The 14742-nt window shown below is 54.8% G+C and overlaps 2 protein-coding genes across 7 annotated transcripts in view; one reads left to right on the top strand and one right to left on the bottom strand.

The window, feature by feature from the left end:
• SMG7 (SMG7 nonsense mediated mRNA decay factor) overlaps positions 1–2433 on the top strand; it is a 54290-nt gene extending 51857 nt beyond the window's left edge. For all 5 annotated transcript variants that reach the window (XM_074597016.1, XM_074597013.1, XM_074597014.1 and 2 more), the window contains one exon: positions 282–2433. In XM_074597016.1, the coding sequence (XP_074453117.1) occupies positions 282–395 (114 nt within the window). In that variant the 3' untranslated portion in view covers positions 396–2433. The remainder of the gene's footprint in view (positions 1–281) is intronic.
• A 1332-nt stretch (positions 2434–3765) lies between these two features.
• Positions 3766–14668, bottom strand: NCF2 (neutrophil cytosolic factor 2). Of its 2 annotated transcripts, XM_074597019.1 has the most exons (16): positions 14272–14668; positions 13835–14138; positions 13305–13387; positions 12862–12970; positions 12499–12633; positions 12038–12145; positions 11027–11086; positions 9828–9871; positions 9480–9621; positions 9118–9180; positions 8649–8727; positions 7093–7136; positions 6203–6354; positions 6012–6123; positions 5678–5840; positions 3766–4010 (listed from the first exon to the last, which is right to left on the bottom strand). In XM_074597019.1, the coding sequence occupies exons 2-16, from the start codon at positions 14006–14008 to the stop codon at positions 3913–3915; spliced, it is 1566 nt and encodes a 521-aa protein (XP_074453120.1). In that variant the 5' UTR covers positions 14009–14138; positions 14272–14668; the 3' UTR covers positions 3766–3912. The 2 variants fall into 2 exon arrangements, with proteins under 2 accessions (XP_074453120.1, XP_074453119.1); XM_074597018.1 differs by having other exon boundaries at positions 13835–14668.
• Between the last annotated feature and the right edge of the window lie 74 nt (positions 14669–14742).

Below are 14742 nucleotides of genomic sequence, written 5' to 3'. Positions count from 1 at the left end.
GAACTGGAAGAAATTCTAACGTTTGCTTTGCCTAGTCTAAAATTAGTAATCGTTAATGTGGGATGAATTTTCATGGTAATGAGGATTCTGGAGGAGGATAAGCTTCTTCCAGGGAGCCTCTGTTTAGAAGGCCTTCTTTGAAGCCTGAATAACTTTTGTGATAAGCCAGGTATGAGTGATAAAGAGAGGAGGGAGAACATAGAAAACTGTCTCTGCGTTCTCATCTCTGAGCGGGGGCTGTGTAAGGCCAGGAGGTGCTAGCATTGGCTGTTTGTTTTTAGTCCATCTGGTCCAGTTCCATGATGCACCCTGGACCCTCAGCCCTGGAGCAGCTGTTAATGCAGCAGAAGCAGAAGCAGCAACGCGGACAAGGCGCCATGAACCCGCCGCATTGAGACAGAGGTGGCAACCCTTGCAAACGAAGGCTCCATAAACCATGGCATGTTGGGTTTGCAGGACTGGCCCACACAGTCCTGTGCAGGTGGCAGCCCTCTCTTCTGTTCCTTGCTGTCAGGAGGGCGTAAGTGCTCCACCAACCCACTGAGTGTGCACAAAACGACTGCAGTGCAAGAAAAACAACATCAGGAACTCTCCCATCCCCGGGCCCTTTGGAGGGAGAGAGGAACTGCTGTTTGTCTCACTCAGTAACCCGATATCACCGCCTCTCACCTTCTCCATCGTGCATGTCCCCAGCCACATGGGAAGTAAAAGCTGAGAACGAAGGGCAGATGGGAGAAGCCAATGAGAACTTCTCAATCCTTTTCCTCTCTTTGGGGAGATAAAATGGGAATCCATTAATGATTGCTTTGCTGACTGAGAATGTAGTTGAAATTACTCCTAAACATCTTTATTACTATCTCAGTAGTAAGATCACACTGAATTCTTCCGTACACAGACGTGCTTCGTAGTCAGTGTGTAGCAATGAAAGCCCCAGCTGCTGCTCGGGTCAGAGGTGGATGGTGGCGAGGTGGGGCTCTAGCTCCTGGGCTAGCAAAGGAGTTTCATAAAGGAGAGTCTGGCACTCGACACCACTTCACCTTTCACCCAAAGGCTTTGTCCAGCCCCAGGGTGGGTTAGAGACTCCAGCATGAAATGCCCTCCTTTCAGTAGGTGTTTGAGCTATAATCGGTGATGCGGGGCATTGCAGCACTCTGCTGGATGAGCAAGTTAACTGCTATGGGGTTTTAAATTAATGTTCGATTCCTGTACATTTTACTGTAGCATAGTGGCTAGCCCCACAAAGGGCAGGCTAGTCTGTGCATTCACAGCCTGACTCATTTTAATAGGTAGGTAGAAAGCTTTCAATGGTTTTTGGTTGGTTTTTTTTTTCTTTCTCTCTCCATCCTCCCATCTTCGCTGGACGCTAGTAGTTTTCATTACCGACGTGCGACATCTCACAGAAAATAATCAGGGGTCTAGCAGGGCTGGGTAAAACCTCCAGTCAGCCTGGACGGTGCGGAGCCTACGCACCCCTGCAGGCACACATCAGCTCTGCAGAAACCCGTCCCCCCCCGTGCCCCCCGCCCCCAGCTGCAGCCCCAGACTTTCCGTTCCAGAACGAAATTCAAGGCAGCCATGGACATGCGCGTGAGACCCGCTCGCGGAAGAAAGCATAGTACTGTTCATAGATGAAAAGGTGCAGAAGGGAAAAGGAAGACGTTTTATTTTCTATTTATTAGGGGGAAGGAAGACTGGAAACTTGGTTAAAGAAAAAGATGGCATTTTGGTTAGGTTTCCCAGGGAAGTTACGGAAACAATCTCGATGTCCATTTGCTGTGTTCAGCAGTAGGGGGTTGTGTGAAGATTCAGGTTCTCTGAGCTGGAAGTCAGCTGCAGAGCAAAGCACATGCAGGAGCCGAAGTGACGCTGGAGCCTGGGCAGCCCCAAAAAATACAAAAAGGGAAGAGGGAGGAGACACGATGCCCGCCCGGGGGCGTGAGCAGCTCCCCCGGGACCTCCACCTTAGCAACACCGACTGTCTTTGTTGCATTTTGAAGCTGTGTTTCTTTCAAAGAGTCCAAACAGCGAAGTTCCTGCCCAGTGGTAATATGAACCAAACTCCTCTGTACTGCTCTCCAGCCCTCCCAGTTGGTGTATGGAGCTGTGTGCCCAGGCAGCTGCCACATTCCGGTGTTTGAACTGTCGCCGGCTCTTGCACCCCAGACGAGCTAACCAGGTTTGCCACCTCACTCCCGGCAGTTCCAGGGTCCCAGCTGCACCATTCCACTTGTGCATGAGCATCTGGCCTCAGGAATGCGTCCGACGCTCGGCTGGGACTGCCCTTCTGCCCTCCGACGCCTGGGGGAGCGAGGGAAGGGGCCCCCAACAGAAACTGGTTTGTGTCGTAAGCTTTTTTTGTGTTTTTTGTCTGTCTGTGCAAGAACTGCAGCTGCTGAAATCAGCTTTGCCTTTAATTAAACCATGTTCTCTCCATCCAGGTCTGTGTGTCGTGTTTATTTCCTGTGTAACTCAGCAGCAGGCTTTCAAAAAATACGTTATTTTTCTGGATAAATCGGGAGAAGGTTTAAAATCAATTTAAAAATTTTTTTTTTTCTATTTGAAAGAGAACTAAATAAATCACAGAGATTCTGGCTTGGGCTCAGTGCAGGTAGTTGGCTTGTGGTTTTGTGCTGCCTGTGTGCAGCGTGTTTTAGGTACTGAACCAAAAATCTGGGACGGGGGTAGCTTGCAAAGCTCTCCCTCAGCTGCAGGCTGGAGTACTTGAGCCTGGTAGAGCGGAGGCAGTGGGAGCTGGAGGAGACGGATCCTTCTGCCCTTGACCTGCCTGTAAATCAGGACGTTGGCTGCCTGCAGACAGTTTCTGAACACGTTCCAAATGTGTCAAAACCGTGGAGGTGCTCTGTTTTTTTAAATGACAGGTGTTTATTGTATTCAAACAGCTCTTTAGAGTAAGTTCCTTTAAAAATAAGTGAGAGGTGTAGGTTATTGGGAGAGTGAGGTTCTCCAGAACTTGGGTGATAGTATCCAAAGCAGGGAAACTGCTGCCCTTGGCCTCTTTGAAGCAAAGCACTCCCAAGGCAGTAGGTGGCCGGCTCTATCTACAGCTTGGATATTTTGAGGATGGGGCTGTGTAGATAATTTTAAAATGCCTGTAGGAGCAGCTGCCAGTGGCCAGGGAAGGTGAAATAGTGTGAAAGTGGTGCTGGGGGCAGAGGCGGGCAGAGCTCTCGGGTAGGGAGGAGCCCATCAGAGTTGTGAAGGCTTTATGGAGGGGACAGCTTTGCTGCTGGGTGGCCTGTGAGATTCCCGGCAGCGCCTTTCTGAGTTACTGTCTCTTCTGACTGCTGAGAAAAGCTTTGAGGTACGGCTCCCAGAGGTGAAAAAATGTGTATATTTGTATTGGTGGGTGTTTCTAAAGTCACTGTGGTTTTGAAGCGAATTGCCAATTGGAGCAGGGCAAGGCTGCACGGTGTCTCTTGTTTCAGCTCTGGGGGCTGGCAGTAACGCTTTAAGGAAGTAAACACTGTTGGAAGTTCAGCCTTTCCTGGTCTGCAGCTTCCTGGAGGCCGGTTCCTCTTCTGGATCTGTTGGTGGGGCTGTAAATGCAGGAAAACCACCCTCCCGTGGCTTTTCCCCACTGCTGCCCTGTCTGTATAAAAGCTTCACTAAGGCTGGGGTAGGCGGGACGGAGCTGTTGCCGGCAAGTCTCTTGTCAAGCACAGTTTTTAGGGCGCAATGTATTCCTAACAGGAAGACAATTTGCAACTTTTTAATCAGTACCTCTTTTAGAGAACAATGCAAAAGGTAAAATAAAAAATAAAGCTTTTAATACAAGTAGCAATAATATTTTAAGTCCATTTTCAAATGCAATGATTAATATGGAAACTTCTTCATTGCAGCAGCTGAATTCTTAATTTCTTTCTTTGTGCACGTCTTTAAGCTCTTCTGAAATCACATCCCCAGGTCTTCAGTGTTAGAGTTGTGAACGAAGGCGGAGGGGAAGATGCCAATCTTCCCATTGCACTGGCCCTCTAACCAGTCTTCGTTCACTGGAAGAGAAAACAGACACAATTTTTGTCGCCCTAGGGATGAACAGGAGCATAATAATCTCCACGTGCTACGGATGGGCCCCAGGTGACTGGTGTGAGGTTTTCTGCTGCTAAACAGCCTGGTGGGGAGAGGGGCTGAGGGGGCCCGGGCCGGAGAGTACCGCTGTAAGGTAAGAAGGGATACGCTGCCCAGCCAAGGTGGAAGAAGTAGATGAAAACAGAGACCAAGGGGCTCAGGAACTGCCTTGAACACGAGCCAGTGGAAACAAAGTGAGTGCGGGGAGCAAGGAAATGATGTGAGACCTTGCACTGTCCTCTTCACGATGCCAACTAAAGGGTGGTTTCTCCTGCTGGTTCATGTTCATCTCATGAATGAAAAAGTATCTCTTTTTTTTTTTTTTAATTGCTGTTAAAAATGTTTCTGTTGTCTTGATTTCGGTCAGAGGCTCAGCTGAGGAGGGGAAGGGATGCCCTGTGAGGGTCTGTACCTAATTCTTCACCTGATGTGGGCTCGCCTGCAGCTTTTGCTGGAGCACCATAACCCTACCCCCTGCTCTACCCTCTGCACAGGCTGGAAAGGATCCGAACCAGAGACACGTACTGGATCTTGCTGAGATCTAGTCTGTATTTGAGCCTCAGTTCTCATAGGAACACTAAAGACTAATATTAAAGAGGATTGAGGAGGCTGATGGAAGATTGTACCCTTAGAAAGAAAAGGTGCCAGGAGAGAGGAATGGGAGAAGTAGTGTTCTGGGATGTAAGTGCCTTTGTTCCTAACATAAGGTGTGGTGCGGTGCCCAGAATGAGGCATCTCCTTTGAAAAACAAACGGCGATCAGTAAAGTTAAACACAGCTCGAGTGAAACTCTCCCATTGTGAAAGTGTTTGAGGAAGGGGGTTGCGGGAAGAGAGGGGTGATGAAAGTATGTTGGAGGAAGTGTGCGTAACACTGCAGCGGGGTGGGAAGCCTGCGGCAGAGCTGGAAGAGCACAGGGCAGCTGCGGTGGAAGAAGAAAGCAGTTTTGAAGACTTTTTAGGTCCTGCTTGTCTTGTGGCTCCAGAGAATTGGCTGGTGAGTTGGAAACCCAGTCCTTCCTCAGGAGCGTGCAGAGCAGGGGCTGCAAGCACCTCCGTGGGTTGGGTATTTTTTCCCCTTGCTGGGGATGGAGCACATTTGCCCTATGAATCTGGAAACTGGAGGCCTGGTGACACAGCTCTTAGTGATGCGAAGGAAAGCAGCTCTCGTTTGTGTTCTCAGGTTGTGCTTTCCCCTGGCTTCCACCTGCCACCTCGTGCAGCCTCTGCAGCTTCTTTCCTGACCCGCCTGGTAAAGCGCCTTCAGCACAGGCCTTCTCGGGGCTGCCCCGCAGCAGAAGTCTCAGCAGCCTGCTTTCCTTCTAAAGGGGAAAAACGGCAACTTGCAGGAGGAGAAGTCTGCTCTCAGAGAAGGCTGCCTGAGCCGGGCTGCTGCTCTGCAGGTCTCCAGCATGAATGGGTTGGCTTTGGAGGATTTGGGAAAAGAGATCCAAGTCCCTAGTGAAGCTTGTAGGCTCCACTGAAGATGTGTCCAGTGTCTGACAAAATACCCAAAAGTTTTTGGCCTGCCTGGCAGGTGTTGGGAACCCACGCTCTCCCTCCCTTCCCCTCTGGCAGAAGCAGCACAATTACCTTTGGATAAAACAAGTATCACATCTCCTGCCTGAAAGTCCAGGTCTTCAGGTTGGGTGGCTTCGTAATCGTACTGCGCTACAACTCGGGTCGGTCCCATCTCCGCCGGCGTCACCTCCTGCGGTGGCTCCTCTGGCTGGCTCTCCAGGAAAAACCCCTCTCCCTAGGGCAGGAAAAGAGCTGGTAAGCAGAGCTGCTCTCTTTTGCCCTGGGACAAAGGAAAAGGAGAAGCCAAAAGCTCTGCCACTCCTCTTTGCCTTGCTTTGGAAAGGAAAGCCAAGGTTAGGTTCCTGGCCCGGAGCGGGCAGCAGAGGTGGGTGCTGCTGTCACTGACCTCCGTGGTGTCACACCAGACCGTCAGACAGTTGTCCCTGCTCTGGCTCCACGCCACCTCCATGTTCTCGGCGCTGAGGGCCACCAGCGCTTGGCTGTCCGCCGGCCTGTACCTGTGCACGCAGGGGATGCGGGGTGAGGGCGGGGGACCCAAAAATGCGTCTCTCGCCCCCGGCGTGGGCCGTGCCTCACCTCAGCTGCGTGTGCTCGGGCTGCAGCTCCAGTTTGCTGCACACCAGCCCCAGGAGCCCTGTGCAGGAGAGACCCGGCTCCACTCGCAGGGCAACCGTGTACTTGTAGTGCACCTTGAGGACGCGGGGGCTGGCGGGGGCTGCCTCAGACTCCTGTGGGGAGTAAGTGGGGTGTCAGGGCTTGCCTGGCTCGATGAGGGCAGGGAGAGGGACCGGGATGTGGGAACCAGTGGGAATGTGGGAACCAGCTGCCTGAGTCAGATCCGCGCTGCGGGGCATGGGGCGGCCGTGGGCCGGGAGCCATCTGCGCTGGCGTGGGCAGCCTGCGGCACTGGCCACGGGGCAGGTCGGCTGTGCTGCTGCCCGAGCAGCTGGTTGGCAGCCCTGGGCTTGTCCCAGGAGGGAGTGTAGCAGTAGACTAGGCACTTAGCAACCAAATTGTGGCTTTCGGGTGACCAAATTTAAGGTGTGTCCAGTCCCCTCACTCTTTTTTTTTTTTTTTTTTTTTTTGAGTTGGGATAGTCGTGTTTTCCCATCTCTCTCCCCAGCGCGACCTTCTGATGCACTGAGCCTGCATTTTTTCCTTCTCAAGTGCCACAGGTCAACCAAGGTAAGAGTCGTGGAAGGGCTCTGCTGACAGCCCCAGGCCCACCGGGGAGCAGACCTGGAGGAGAACTCCCAAAAACGCAGCCCCCGTCGCCTGGTTGGGTGCTGGTGCCCTGCTGGCCCCTAGCCCTGTTGTTACACTTTGAAGAAGCTCCTGAACGATGAAAACCTGAAGCACTTCCAGGGCCGTGCTGCTCGCTGGGCATGCCAGCACCTTTCAACGTGCAATGAATGCAGATTTGTAACACCAACGGGACCTCGGGGTCTGTATTCACGAGATGTTACCTTTGCCGCGTCTCTCGGCTGTGTCGCAGTGGCAGGAGCGTAGTCTGTGGAGGAAGAAAGAGGCAGCTCAGCAAGAGGGACAGGGCAAGCGCTGCTGCTCTGTGCCTAAACGTGCCGTCGGATCTCCCGCAGCCCTTCCCCACGACACCCATCGCCGTCTGCAGCAACACCAGCCAACCCTGCGGCCAGCGGTGGGCCCTTCAATGCATGCAGCACCCAGCTGCAGCCGGGTTCAGCCGTAAGATCTAGACGTAACCACCAGGCAGGGGCTGGGGCTCTCTGCCTTCCCTCTGACAGGGGTGGGAGCCTTCGGGGTGGGATGTCTTTAAAAACTAAATAGTAAACACGTGGGCTGCTGGGTTTAGTGTCTTTGCTCTTCTGATCTCCCTAGGTCCACACTGAAAGCCAGAGGCAATCCCTGTCCTTCACCAGGGCTGTAAAGCTAAAGCCAGAGCTCCAGGTTGGGTGATTCCATGCAGGTTTGTTGAAGTCTCTTCACAAGGATCTGCTCTACGTTTTGTCAGAGCTTTGACACGATTGTGCTCGCTATGGGAAGACGCAGAGTGACGCTGTTGAATGTGGTCTCACTGCTAGATCTGTGGTGGCTTTTGGTGCTGTAATGACGCTCTTTGAGGTGGTTGGGTTCCTGAGCTGTTTGCCCTTAACTCCCGTGAGCCATAGCCACCTTCTGCATCAGCATTACCACCGGACTGCCTATGGGGATGCTCTGCTTGGGACACGAGCCCTGTTCTGTCATTAGTAGTCTTCTGGTCCACCTTTCCCCCGCACCGGCTGGCTCAGGCCCACCTCAGAGCAGGGGGCTTGGCAGTTGGTTGTCCATGTGTTTGTTATTCCTGCTTTTCTTGGCAGGCTGGCCGCTGACGGCCAGAATAAACTGCAGCAGGGTAACACCCGTGCGGTACCATCTCTGCACAGGAGTATTTTCTACCCCAAATGGGTTTTTCCTGCAGCGGCGTGGAGCTCGTGGCTCAGCCGCAGGCTCCTAGCTCTGAGCACTGCGGGATGTTTTCTAGAGAGAGCAACTCCCAGTGTTTCCTCCCAGCTCGTCATTTCAGCTCCCGTTCTCATGTGCCTGTGACACACGCGCTCCCCAGCTTTCAGCAGCAATTTGGGGCCGTGCGCCGGAGCACCCCTGCAGCAGCGCAGAGGCAGGCGGCAGAGCTCCCTTTCAGATTCCCAGCATCCTGAACCATCTGTGCGGGGGGCGATGTGGTGGCCCTGCCGCTACTGTCCCTGCCCCAGGTCCTTCTTCCCGTTAGTTGCTGTGCTAATTAAGAGCACGGAGGGATTTGCTTTCTTTGGGGACCCACAGGCTCTATTTCACTCCATCCTCAGCACTGCAGTTGCCGTCTCTGCCTCCTGCTTTCCTGCCTCTCCATCCTTGATGGCAAACGGGCTCAGGAAGGAGACAGAGATGAGCCCCATCTCTGGTCTCACAGCATGGGGACGTGGCACTGAGGAGAAACAGTCTCAAACCTGGTGCCAGGGACTTTGTCCCTAAGGCACCCCCGTCCCTTCAGCTCCCCCTCACTGACCTGGTGCCGGCCGTCGTGGCTTCTCTGGAGCAGGGGATCTGGGTGGCTCTGGGATCTCGCCTTCAAGAGGGGCTTCTTCCTGTGCCAGACGGGAAGAAGGTGGTGCTGTCAATCCCACCCTTCCCAGGGGACCTGGGGCATTGCTGCCCCATGGAGCCCCCCCTCCAACCTGCTATTTTCCAAAGGTCTGTTTGGGGTCTTGGCACTGGGGAGGGGTGACTTTGATACCCCTTATCTCCCCGGCACTGCCAACCATCACCCAGGGGACCATCAACACAGCACCTGCCCAGATTTTGCAGGTCTCTGAGCTCATGTTAAGGTGACTATGAGCCAGAAGAACAAACCCCAGCGTTACAAGGGGGAGGGAGCTGCAGGTACGGGTCCTGCTGGAAGGCCCAGAATAGGTGATGGGTGAACGTGTGGGGATCCTGCCCTCCCCAGCACACCAGCTCCTCCTGGACCTCCTCACCTGGATGTGCAGCTTGTTCTGGAGCTCCATGGGCTCGAGGAAGTTGCAAGGGACGATCCCTTTCTGCAGGGGAAGGAGAGACGAGTGGGGATTGCTTGGCAAGGGGGCAACGTGCTGCTGGAGGATGCAACTGGGCTTGTCCCCGCCTTGCCCTGAATCCAGGAGAGTCCCTGAGGCTTGGAGGTTAGTTGCTGCAGGTCGGGTGGGTTTCACTGAACCCTAAGCCAGGGTGGGCGTAAGGGACTTCAGAGAGAAACTCAGTCTGGTTGCTGACAGCAAGGTTTTGCCCTGCAAGTCCTCTGCAGAACCTCACAGCGTCCACCCTGTCGTCTGCCCCCCTCCTGCCGAGCACGCCCCGGTACCTTCCCATTGAACATCACGGTAGCCCAGTTGTCCTTCTCTTTCTTCAGGACAAAGACAATGTTTCCCGGCAGGACCGGCAGCTCCTCGGCAGTCTCGGGGATGAACTCGTACAGGACACGGTGCGGCTGCCCCTTGAGGGCCCTGAGTGCAGGAGCAGCGGCTGGGTCAGGAAGGTGGGCAACAGCCTTGTTTACTTTGCAGGGGGAACCCCGACCTCTGCCTCCTCCTTTCTACGATCCCTTGCCCCCTCCCCTGAGTTTTGGGTGCTGGCTGGACGCTCGGCTGCCATGATGCAGGAGGGGCCGGGGCCTGGCCACGCAGCATTGCCTGTCCTTCAGCCAGCTCACCTGAGGATTTCTGGGCTCCTGGGTCTGGGCGGTGGACTGGAGGCCTGCCAGCAAGAAGACAGCAAGAAAATTGTCAGCAATCTGGGCACCTTCAGTTGCCTTGCAGAAATGTCCTGCAGCCTTCTACCACGCCTGCCATCCCCCCGCGTGGTTCCTTCCCGCCCGTGCCGGCGTCAGGTCAGATGATTTCAGCCTAAAGGGAGCTTTTTGCTGCTCTGCAGCCGGCACGCGGCGCTCTGCCACCCCGCTGGGCAAAGCACCTGCCCTAAGTGCTCTCAGGAATATCACTGGCTTTGCGCCATCAAAGGAGCGGTTCCCAAATTCTTCCACCTGCAGTTGGATTTCAGAGGCACAATCCTGTTTCCACTCGTGATGTTTGTTTCAGCTTGCAGAGGGTTGAGATCACAGATTTGGGATCAGCTGGTTTAAACTAAGTTGTGCTTCCTATTATTGTGCTTATAAAATCCCCAGCTGCTGTTGTCGTGTTTACAGTCTCTGCTGCCTAAGTAGTTTAAGGTCTCTGGTGGATTCATCAGCCCTCTGAAGAAGCTACTTGAGATAGTCCTGACTCCTACCGCAAGGTGTCAACACTTGGCTGCGTTGAGAAGAGTGTATTTTAGCTTGCGTCAGGGTGCTGTGGGCTGCAGCAGCCGCACTGACCCGTATCTTCTCTGAAAGCTCCTGTAAAAACTCTCAGGTGCCTTCAGGGATGGAAAGATGCTGCTGCATCATCAGGAAAATGGCACCGAAGATGCAAAGGGCTTAGGGAACTGTGAGGAGGATGGAGAGCAAAAGCAAAACTGCTCTTGCTTCTCTGATGGCTTGAGCTGAGACAGGTGAACCCAATGAATCTTACGGGGAGAGTCTGAGACCACTCCCCGATGGAAGCCATCGCCCCGCAGCAACGGTGGGGGCAGAGGATGTGCCGCCAGGCCACTGCTGCCCTGTTCAGGGAACTGGTTTGACCTCAACCCCAGATGTGTAGGTGGGTTTTGGCCCCGCTCCCCGATGATGGAGAGAGCAGCTGAGATGTGTGGGCAGCGTCCGCCTCCCACCCACAGCACTAGTGGGAAGTTCACAGTGGCGATGCTGCCGTTTGCTCCCTGCTGTGAGCCAGAGACCTCGGCAAGCTGCGGGATGATACCCATCCCCACCTTCTGAGCTTCCCCTGAGGCCACTGTTCATCGCTGGTGTCTTACCTGTGGCTGGAGCGGAGCAAATCCTGAAAAATCGTCCTTGTCCACCACGGATGCCACCACCTAGAGCCAGAGACAGATAGGCAGTGACTTGGTGCTTGTAGACCTCCCGTAGATATCTGTCCACCCTCCTCCTTTGCTGTTGGCCAAGCTGAGCTCTTTGGGATGCTTCAGGTTGAAGAGGGTCTGTGATTTTGGGGCAAACCATCTTTGACTCCAGGCTCAGTGCTTCCAGGCATCGAAACTCACCTCTCAGCTGTGGTAAGTTCTCAGTTCTTAGCCCCACCATTGCTGCAGTTAGAGTCATTATCACCTACAAGTTTCCATTTATATTTTAATCCCAAATGTTGAAGGGGGTCAAAGAGTCCAAGTCAAGCCCTTAAACGTCATTTAGAAAGTTCATAAATGTTTGTGTGCAAGTTTCTGGGGGTCCCCTGACATCCCAAGGAGCTGCTCAGCTCTCCATCGTCCAGTTCCCCAGTGCCTGCGGAGCTGATGGCTGCCATTCCGGAGGAGCGCTGCCCGCCCAGGGCTGAGCCCAAGGCTGATATCCCAGTGCTTGGATTTCGCACACTCACGGCAGAAAAGCTGCCTTGCTTCTCTGAGCTCAAAAGCCCCTTTCAAACGGAGCAGAGGAAGAACGGGAGGTTGTTTGTGGGTGTCAGATTTTAAATAGCTTCTTCCCTTCCCCAGAAAAAATCTTGGCTTAAGTTGAATCTCCAGTGGGACCTTTCCAGCTTGTTGCTGACCGACTGTCCCTCAGCTCTTGCTGAGGCGAGAAACTGAAAACAGGCTCTGCAGAAACACGCTTTTGGCTTCTCTGTTCCTGCAGACCCCCTGCTCCCCACAGGACCCCTGCATCCATCCCTCCCTCCACACCAGGGGGGCTCCCCAGGGCATGGACCGGCCCCATACCTTTGTCTGCCCAGCAGGCAGCAGCTCAGAGGGGCGGTGAGGGGTGGTGGGCAGCTCTCCTCACCCCACAGGTGCGGCCCAAATAAATATCTTTCTTACCATGGCCTTCCCCAGGTAGTCCTTCTTCTCCAGTTGAGCCACTTGCTTTTCGTTTGGCCTGAACAGCTTCCCTGCCGGGATGGCCACCAGCTCACAGAGCTGCTGCTTCTGTAGCAGAGGAGTCACAGTGCTCTTCAGAGGCGAGGGCAGGGACCGCTTTACTGTCCCTTTCCTTCTGTCTCGGGGGTCAAGGTCTTGCTCCGAGAAGCCAAAACACCACCCTGACACAGTCCATTTAGCCTGGTCTTCCCACCCCCGCCTCCCCAGTGACCTAAAGCTCTGCCCACCGCCCCCTGTGGCAGTGTGACCCCCCCTTTTGCACAGCCCACCGCCGCTGCCTCCTGCTCTGCTAAAGCCATAGCTTTAGAGAGGTGGTTTCTCTGTCGCTGCGATTTTTCTCCCTCCTCCCTGTGGGGTTGCTGTCGGCAAACACGGTGGCTGTAAGACCTGGTCCTCCTTACCAGGATGGCTTCCATCGCCCTGTCAATCTTGTTGTGCTGGGGCTCGCTCTTCATGCTCATGGCCAGTACCAGGTGCTCCTCAGCTTTCTTCCAGTCCTCTATCGTGGCGTACACCAGCCCGATGTTGTAGAGTATCTGCCAGAGGGGTGGGAGCAAAGAAAAGAGCTCTCAGAGCAGCCGGACCCTTGCCAGGAGCGCGGTGAAGGAGAGGATAGCCGGGCGGTGGCACTGCACAGGGCGCAGCACCAGCTTGCTTGCTTTTTTGCGAGGCACAAAGAGAAGTTGGCTGTCTTCTCCTCCTTAGATCTCTTAAGATGCTGAACAATCCTTTGGGATCAAAACCTCCAGTCATGTCTTTCTCACCTCACAAGCAAAGAGCTTGTGCCGCAGCCCCAGAATCTTGTAGTCGATGAGCTGGTTGCCGCGCAGCTGGGCCAGTGCCTCTTTGAAATCCGTGATGGCCTTTTCATGTCTGTGGGGCAGAGGACAAGGGCGTCATCACCTTGTGGTGGCATTCTGGCTGCCTAGTACCCCTTGCAGATGCCTACAAATTGTTACTTAAATTTTTTTGAGTTTAGTTGAGTCTCTCCTATCTCCTCGTGGGGTTTTCAGACACCCCAGGGGGAGAAGAGATGCTCCAAGGCTGGTGTTAATCCCAAAACTGCACTGCTGGTGAACAGGAGCCTGCTTTACCTCAAGGGGTTGCAATTTGGCTCCTGCGGTACCAACCCGCCTGGGGCTGTGCTCAGCTGAAGGCTGGCATCTCTGCAAAGGGCAAAATCAAAACTTCAAAGCTTTCCACTCACTTCTGCCTGCGGTAGAACACGGTCCCTCGCTGGAAATAAGCCACTGCCAGGTGCTTGTCACAGACGATGCTCCGGGTGAATGCCTGCACGGAGGTAGGAGTGGGGAAAAAAGGGGATGAGAAGGGAAGACCTTTAAAAAGCAGAGGCCATAAAGGGCTGTTATCTACCCTGTGTTAGCCAAGGGGCCTATGTTGGACACTGGGTGGTGGAGCCAGTACCAGGCTCCCAATTTTTTTGAGTTGGAACCATCTGCCACCACTTGCTTGGCAGCTTACTGCCCCTTGGTCACCGTTGGGAGGGAGGGAGGGCGGGCAGGCAGCACTTTGCCTCTGGTTCACCGAGAAAACAGGTTCAGCAGGAACCGCCTGGGAGTGTCCCGTTTCATCCCAGCTTTAAAAGGCTGTGGATCCTTCCCTTAGTCAGATCTTGGACCTTAAATTCCTCCTGTTGAGTCCATCTGCCCGGCAGGTCTGCGTGCGAGCTCGCCGGAGCCTGCAAGGGGAGCAGTGACCGCAGGGGCTGTCCCTTACCTCCTCCGCCTCCTCCAGCTGCCCCAGAACCAGGTGGATGCAGCCCATGTTAAAGCAGATTTTGGCAGGGGGGTTCTGTACGGCCTTGAAGGTGTCCAGGGCTGCCCCCCACTCCTTCCTGTCCGCTGCACACACCCCTTCTTGCCACAGACGGATCGTCTCCACCAGGGACATGGCGCGGTGGGAGCGGGATGGGGGTCCCTGGCCGTGTCGTGGGTCTCCTCTCTCCTCCTTCCTGGCGGCACTGCTCGGCCCCTCGCTGGTACAGCTGCCTTCTGCCGGTACTTCTGCCTTCCCCGCTGCCCTGTCGCAAAGCCGGCAGGAAGTGGCCTCACTCACGGCGGGGAGACGCGGCCCCGGGATGGGGAAGTGGGGCCCAGGCTGCCTCTGCTGCAGCCGGCTTCCACACCAGGTCCTCTCTGGAAGCCGCTCCTCACCTCTTCAGGTTTTGCTTCTCTGGGCTTTTCAGGAAAAGCCGTGGATCTCGTTGGCTGGGTGGTTGCGCGGGTCAAAGTTAGGGTTGCAAAGCCACGGGGCCAGCACTGCAGTCGAGCCCCTTCTGCCCTCCAAAGTGTGGCCCTCGATGGAGGTAGTGGCTAAGCTGCTCCTGCTGGCCGGCACGGCTGGGGCTGCCCTGTCTGCCCGAGGAGGAGGGCAAACTACAGCCCAAGGCACAGCCTAGGAAACCTTCTGTCCTGCCCGTCCCCCACTGCCGTGCCCCGGTGAGGAGCTCTGCTGGGGGGGAATCTGTGGATCTGCCCAAGGATGGGGCTTTGGGGGGCAGCAGCCGCGCTGCGCCGAGCTCCGGCAGTGGTGGTAGCTCACGCTCAGCCCAACATCAGTTCTCTTGAGGTGTTTTATGGCCAACAGAGCGTCACCTGGCTCTGGAGAGCTGCTGGGAGGAGTGG

The sequence above is a fragment of the Larus michahellis genome, chromosome 8 (genome assembly GCF_964199755.1).
Source record: "Larus michahellis chromosome 8, bLarMic1.1, whole genome shotgun sequence".
NCBI classification, from domain to species: Eukaryota; Metazoa; Chordata; class Aves; order Charadriiformes; family Laridae; genus Larus; species Larus michahellis.
The sequence above is the reverse complement of the archived record's forward strand: the minus strand, read 5'-3'. Positions and strand labels throughout refer to the sequence as shown.

Bases quoted from the DNA above. Each gene is read 5' to 3' on its own strand.
- NCF2 (XM_074597018.1), bottom strand. From the start codon at position 14,008: ATGTCCCTGGTGGAGACGATCCGTCTGTGGCAAGAAGGGGTGTGTGCA. The intron at 12,971-13,304 runs GTGAGTGGAAAG...TCTGCCCCACAG, and splicing joins GTGTTCTACCGCAGGCAGAA to ACATGAAAAGGCCATCACGG. The intron at 7,137-8,648 runs GTCAGTGAGGGG...CTTCCTCCACAG, and splicing joins GCCACGACGGCCGGCACCAG to ACTACGCTCCTGCCACTGCG.